The sequence below is a fragment of the Alosa sapidissima genome, chromosome 13 (genome assembly GCF_018492685.1).
Source record: "Alosa sapidissima isolate fAloSap1 chromosome 13, fAloSap1.pri, whole genome shotgun sequence".
Lineage (NCBI taxonomy): Eukaryota > Metazoa > Chordata > Actinopteri > Clupeiformes > Clupeidae > Alosa > Alosa sapidissima.
The window spans coordinates 15464329-15471828 of record NC_055969.1 but is presented as its reverse complement, the minus strand read 5'-3'; the positions used below and the strand labels follow the sequence as shown (position 1 = coordinate 15471828).

The window sequence follows — 7500 nt, the reverse complement described above, 5'->3', positions numbered from 1 at the left end:
CACATCCTTATTTTGTGGTGTCTTTGTCTACAGCAAGGAAACAGAAATTGTCTGAATTCCTTCACAAGGGCACATTACTTGAGCAATCACAGCGCATTGAAGCACAAGCAAATGGCACATCAGCCAGAGCTGCTCGTTAAAGACATGTGCTTTAGTTGGCACGATGTGTGAGTGTATGTGTGTGTGTGAGAGTGTGTGTGTGTGTGTTGGTGTGTGTGTGCGTGTGTGTGTGTAGGCAGCAGGGGGGTGCTCGGAGCAGCAAGGTTATCAACACAGTCTCGTCATTCTCCTGGTGATACCTCATTTATTAAACCCCCGGTGCCTCTCTCTCTCTCTCTCCCATCCCATTCTTTTCTCTTCCTCTCTTTTTCCTCTGCCTATTTCTATTTCTCTCTCTCTACCTCTCCTTCCCTCATCATTATTTCTCCCTCAATTTTCTCTCTCTTCTCCCCTCCATTTCTCTTCTCTCTCTCTATCTATCCATTTCTCTCTCCTGCTTTCTCTTTTCCTCTCCCTCTCTCTCTCTCACACTCTGAGTCTGATGCAATCCACTCCCAATATACCGTACTTTCTCTCCCCTGTCCCTCTTTCTTTCTTTCTTTCTTTCTCTCTCTCTCTCTCTCTCATTTTTTCCCTTCATCTCCCTCACAGACACAAAGAAAGGATGGCGAGTCGAGTCAGAGAGAGAGAGAGCGTCTGGAGAGATCGCGCTGCGTCTCCTCTCCTCTCCACACACAGCCGTGTGGCACTGCTTCCCCGTATGCCCAAGGGGCACACGAGACTACCGCCTGGCACGCACCGAGACAGAGGGGTGGGGGTGGGGGGGGGTGGGGGGGGGGGGGCAGGAGTGGGTGGCAGTTGGGTAATGAGGAGGTGGGGTAAATCATGGAGGGTGGTGAGGGGGGGCTCATTACTGCCCCCAATAGGTCAGGGAGGGAAGTGCTTTTGGTCTGAGATGTGACACAAAGGAGTGAGACAGAGGTGTGTGTGTGTGTGTGTGTGTGTGTGTGTGTGTGTGTGTGTGTGTGTGTGTGTGTGTGTGTGTGTGTGTGTGTGTGTGTGTGGACACAAAAACTTTGTCTTTGATTGTGCATGTGATTGTGTCTGTGAATGTGCATGTATATGTGTGAGGTCATGAGTGCACGTCTTAACATAACATTTCCTGGTGTGCAACACTATTTGTGTCTACCACTGCAGTGTTTGTGTTTCTATGTAGAGGAATGATACGGTGTGTGCCCCTTCATTTCTCCCCTTTTCCCCACACTCTTTTTCTTCCTCTTCTTTTTTGTCTCCCTCCTTCTTTTTCTCCTGTTTCTGCCTAACCCCTCTCTTTCTCCCTCCATCCCTTCCCTCTCAATTCAGCCCCTCTCCTCTCACACCATCTCTATTTCTCCCTCTCTTCCCCCTGTCCCTCCCTCCCTTTCTCTTCTTCTCTCCATCTTTCTCCTTCTCACCCTGCCTCCCACCCTTCACTTTCTCTCTCCCTCTGCCTCTCTCTTCCTCCCTCTCTCCCCCCTCTCTGTCCTCCTTCTCTCTCTCTTTCTCTCCCTATCTCTCCCTTCCTCCCTCTCTGCCGTTCTGTACCCCACTCTCTCTCTCCCTCTCTCTCTCCCTCTCCCTCTCCCTCTCCCTCTCCCTCTCCCTCTCCCTCTCCCATTCTGTACCCCACTCTCTCTCTCTCCCTCCCTCTCTCCCTCTCTCCCTCTCTCTCTCTCTCTCTCCCTCTCCCTCTCCCTCTCCCTCTCCCTCTCCCTCTCTCCCTCCCTCCTGAGAGCAGGCTGTTCAATAATTTACTCGGCGGCTCTGTGGCTGACTCGGCGGGAGGTGCAGGAGCTGACAGTGTGTTCAGACAAAGCTGTCAAACTGGGGCACGATCAGGTGGGCTTCACCACACACTGCTCCTCCTCTCCTCTCCTCTCTTCTCCTCCTCTTCTCTCCTCTCTTTTCTTCTCCTCCTCTTGTCTCTTCTGTTCCTCTCCTCCTCTCTTCTCTTCTTTTCTCCTCCTTTCTTCTCCTCCTCTCCTCTCTTCTTCTCCTCTCCTCCCCTCTCATCTCCTCTCCTTCTCTCCCCTTCTTTTCTTCCCCTCTATACTCCTCCCCTCTATCATTCTCATTTCTTTCTTCTCCTTCTTTCCCCTCCTCTCCTCTCCTCTTTTTTTCTCCTCCTCTTCTCTTCTCTTCTCTTCTTCTTCTTCTTCTCCTTTGATGTCCCCATCCATGTATTTTGTCTAATAGTCTCATTTGGTCGTCTTTGGCCAAAACTGGTGTGTGCTCAAACTTGCGGTTCTTCTTGTGGTTTTGCTTTTTTAGTTTAAGCGACCAATGTTGCACACAGAGACAGACAGACACACATACACACAAACACACACACACCATGTCTGGTTCACACCCCCCACTTCATGTCCTTGTCCCCTCCTGTGAGCACAGCAGGGGTGCTCTCCAAATCTCGGCATTCATAGAACGACACACACACGCACACACGCGCACACACACACACACACACACACACACACACACACACACAGACACACACAGACACACAGAGAGAGAGACACTCACACACACAGACAGACAGTCATACATGCGTGTTCTCACACAGATACATGAACACACACACATGCATGTACTCACCCAGACACACACACACACACTCTTCAGCCCCACCCCACCCCCTATCTCTCCAGTGTAATAGTCTGCTGCTTATTGTTCTGAGGGGGAGTCAAGGGGGGTCAAACTCTACAAGCCCCCTCTTAGGCACTGCCTGTCTCCGCAGCAGATAACTGCATTTGGAGCAGCGTCACGGCAATAAAATCACCATCTCCCCCTAGCTTTCACAAATCAGTAGTAGGCACACACGCGCATACACACACACACAAACACATCCATATACCTTTGTGAATACATTCCAATGTACAACCTCTCTCTCTCTCAAATGCACACACGCGCACACACACACACACACAGGCACACAAAACAACTGTTAGGACACCTCTGCCATCTCTCCTCCTCCTACTCCAGGGGCTGTGCCACTAGCTTGTCACTCGTAATATTAGCAGTGCTATCGCTCCCCTTTGTCTCATTATCACTTCTCTCTCTCTCTCTCTCTCTCTCTCTCTCTCTCCCTACATGCCTCTCACTCTCTTTATCCCATCTTCCTTCTCTCAGTTGCTCCTTGCCCCCATTTTTAACAACATTGTCAGAAACCCACAATACAAGGAGGGGAAAGCCTACTGAATGGGGGAATTAATTAGCACACAAGCATTCAGCGCAATTAATGTTTTACAAGAGGGGGAGAGAAAGAGGGGTGGTAAAAGAAAAAAAAAATGACAAAAGTGAAAAAAAAAAACTAATTTGAGCTAGAAGGATAGAGGAGCTGACAGCAATGTGACACCCCCCTAACACACACACCCACACATATACACACACCCACACATACACACACACACATGTACGCACATACTGACATGAGCTGATCTAATGCACTCAGGACCACATAACACAATCTACACTCTGTAGGCCTATTGTATTCTGTCAATCATTCCAGGTGCAGAGACAATTTCAGGGTGTCAGTGTTAGTTTCTGCCTCACACGGTTTATTTGGGTAGATTGGCCACAAACAGGCCAATTCAACTTCAGTCGTTCTAATTGTGCGCTGAGTGTCACCTTAACCCAACACAACCTCGTAACTGTGCAGTCAACAAGAGTTTCAACTCATAGTTTGTTTACTATCTGATTATCTGTTGACAGTCTATAGGGGACCTTCCACATGTGAACCATGAGCAAATGTGTATGTATGTTTATGAATGTATGTACGTATGTATGTACAGATGTACATATGTATGTATGTTTGTATGTATGTATGTATGTATGTATGTATGTATGTATGTATGTATGTGTATGCGCGTGCGCGTGTGTGTGTGTGTGTGTGTGTGTGTGTGTGTGTGTGTGCGTTTTACATCTGTGTACACCTGATGGTTTGGGATTAAGACAAATAAAGTTCAATAGATATCCCCCCCTGATACACACGCACAGACATAAACACACACAAAATAACAAAAACGTATGGTGTCAAGGGCATCCAACTCCTCATTGGCAAACTGTGATCCTGTATTGTTTGTGAATCCATCTGTTCTTCCTAGTTGTGGGGCCAGTGCTCCAGCAATTGTAAACCTCACTGAATTTATGAATGAACTTGAAGGGAGGGCCCCCTCTCTACACCACATGCCACACTACAGAAAAGCACTGCACACACACACGCACATTTGCATGTATGCACCTACACACATGCAATATACGCACAATCAAAAGGCACACAGGGTTACACCATTCCTCCTGTAACTGACCCTCTCATCCTCTCTCTCTCTCTCTCTCTCTCTCTCTCTCTCTCTCTCTCACACACACTCTTTATTTCACTGTCTGTCACTTAGACTCACACCACTATTTAGATCCCCACCAGTTTCACACTAGTTCTTTCGCCACACAGACACTACAAATGGCAAATCCACTCCCCCCCTCTCTGCTTCACACACAGACGACAAGCGAATCCTACTCCCGCTCTCCCTCTCACTCTGCTTCACTACCTCTCACACACACACACACATGGACACAAATAGGGGGAGAAAATCTCTCTCTCTCTCTCTCTTTCTCTCTCTCTCACCTTTCACTCCAGAGAACCACTGCACACACATACACACATATATTCACATATATTCACATTTACACACACACACACAAACGCACACTGCAGGTCTCACACACTGTCACCCTGGTCACCTGGGGACCTGCTCTCCCACCTGGTGACACCTGGTGAAGTCTGGCGTGTGTCGCAGGTTCACAGCTCAGAACAGCCTCTGGAGACGCTGCAGCTACTCATGAGGGAACGCACACACACACACACACACACACACACACACACACACACACACACACACACACACTTACGCGCAGCCATCCATGCTGACGCTTTCTCACACATACAAAATAACAGACACAAAGATTCAAGCACACTTGCATTCACACAAACACTCTTCACACACACACACGTATACACGCGCACACGCGCACACACACATACACACACACACACACACACACACACACACACACACAGACTTCCAAAGACACCCACACACACACATTGATTTTCAATCAACCACACACATCCATACACACATACCCCTCTAAAACACACACGCGCACACACACACACACACTTACACACACAATCACACACACAGAGGGAGTCTACCACCCTCCCTGGTGGTGGCTGGAAGCTAGCACTCAGACACCACTGTGCGAGGGGAATTGGGCCTGTGTGAACACACAGCATCACCCTTTCCCATAGGTGAACGAAAGAGGCAGACAGAGAGACAGATGTGTGTGTGTGTGTGTTTGTGTGTGTGTGTGTGTGTGTGTGTGTGTGTGTGTGTGTGTGTGTGTGTGTGGAGGGGGGGGGGTGACTTACCTGCTGCCTAGGGTCTTTTCTTCCAGTTCGTGTGGCTTCACAAACCACTTCCCAATGCGCACAAAGTCCTTATCCAGCAGACACCTGTCACACAGAAGCATCACGTCACAGGCAGAAAACCACTGAGCTCAAAACAAAACTATACAATATTACAAAACATATATCCATATATAAATTTACAAAGAGAGAATAGAGAGAGAGATATGATGTAATTCACCTGACACAGAAGTGGATTTAAGTTGAGAAAAGTATATTTAATATAATCTCTGCGTGATCTGAAGGAAAATGAGTGTCAGGTTTCATATTTAACCTTCATACAAATCTTTTGACATTTAAAGGTCATATTGTCTATATCTGCATCAAGCTATGGGTTGCTTGGGGAGCCTTTGAAAGATAAAAGATCTCCAGGGCTTACGAACAGCTAATGAATGGCTATGAAATAATTCAGCGACTCAAAATAACTTGCCTGGCAATCCCTTTGAAAGATAAACTGTGTTTGTGATCATGCTTAATTAATGGCGGCTATGAAGTGATTTGGCACTCAGAATCAATAGGTTATACGCACGGCTTTCGATAACAATCCAGTCTTTAAATAGCTCTCCTTTTGAGTCATGCGATCATAAATCTACCCTTATCCGATGTGTGTGGCATTTAGAGACAAACCCTGCAACAGGTGAGGAATGTAGGGAGGTGATTCATAGAGTAAACTGCACCTACGCTGAGAGAGGTTAGGGCAGTAAACATGGCTGCAAGGGACTTGTGGAGAGTGTAGTTTTGTTGTATTACATTATGAATACAGAAAAGACTGCAGGAAATCAAAAGTGAGTCATAATTCATTTTAGGTTTGGCACAAGTGTTAGAAATGCGAGAGGATAAAGGAAAAATGCGAGAGGATAAAGGAAGTGATTTAGGTGCATTCTGGGACATTGAGTCCTTAGTATATTTAATGCAAGTGATGGATAATTACAGTATGTTGCATTCCAGTGGTTCTAACTCTGAAGTCAGAGGTCAGACTTCATTTCCAACTTCAACACCCCCTATTTTTTTCCAGTAGGGGGTTGGAATTATTTACATCCAAGTTTGTCTAGATTGCAATTGGGAGATTTTAACATGGAAATATCTTTTTGAGTTGTCTGTAATGCAGCACTACTGTGGTTCAAATCAAATCAGACATTGTAGTTGACATTTTCTTGGTCAATCCTAATTTTGAACAACAACAGAATGCTTGAAATATGAAACATCTGTTGTACAGACACTGTTCTAAGTGTGTCTTCAAGCAGTAATACACTTGAGATCATGATATACAGTAAATATATCAACATCAACAGCTACAATAGCTGTTGGCACAACACAAATTAAATAAATTCCAGCAGCCGTTTCCAGTCAACTGTGCTATAAACTACATTTAGCATTTAAGTGACACAAACCTAGCTGTGCATTATGAAACCGAGATAGGGCCTTAAGCTGTGTTTGATGAGATCTGATTTTGACTGGCACTGTCTTATGAGTTTTGTTTTATAAGTCAGGCTGGGAAAGGTGAGTCAGAGAGACGCAAGCTATTTGAGAACCAGAGCTTGTGGGAAGAAGTGTAGTTGTTCAGCAAGCTTAAATGTTAAACTTTGATGGTAATGTCTTACTTTTACCTTTATCCGCACATTTGCAAGTCAAGATGAAAATGTACTTCAACTCCTTCAAAGTCTGTATGACAGGATATATTTTGAGCTATCACCTATTCTGAATTCTGAAACATTTGAAGTAACCCAGCTTCAATGTCCAAAGCAGGTGATGATATGGGATGATTTAGTTGGATTGTGGGATATGTAGTTTTTAAAGTGTGATGACAGAGGTGTTTCAGGGATATGATTTGTTACTGGACTGTACCTCTCCAGCAGGTTGTGAATGGCTTTGAAGAGGAGTGTCCTGCACTCATAGGAAAGACCACACTCCCAGAGTCCTTCCTCAGCAACTATAGAAAAGAAAACAGAAAAAAGAACATATCTAATATTAGTTGGTTGTGAAGATTATCATTAGGTGTT

At 45.8% G+C, this 7500-nt stretch overlaps 1 protein-coding gene across 3 annotated transcripts in view; it reads right to left on the bottom strand.

The window, feature by feature from the left end:
- The window catches only part of LOC121680339 (mediator of RNA polymerase II transcription subunit 13-like), a 95833-nt gene that overhangs the window by 39018 nt on the left and 49315 nt on the right, over positions 1 to 7500 (bottom strand). For all 3 annotated transcript variants that reach the window (XM_042059668.1, XM_042059670.1, XM_042059669.1), the window contains exons 3-4: positions 7346 to 7430; positions 5465 to 5548 (exon numbers count right to left, since the gene is read on the bottom strand). In XM_042059668.1, coding sequence (XP_041915602.1) covers positions 5465 to 5548; positions 7346 to 7430 — 169 coding nt within the window. The remainder of the gene's footprint in view (positions 1 to 5464; positions 5549 to 7345; positions 7431 to 7500) is intronic.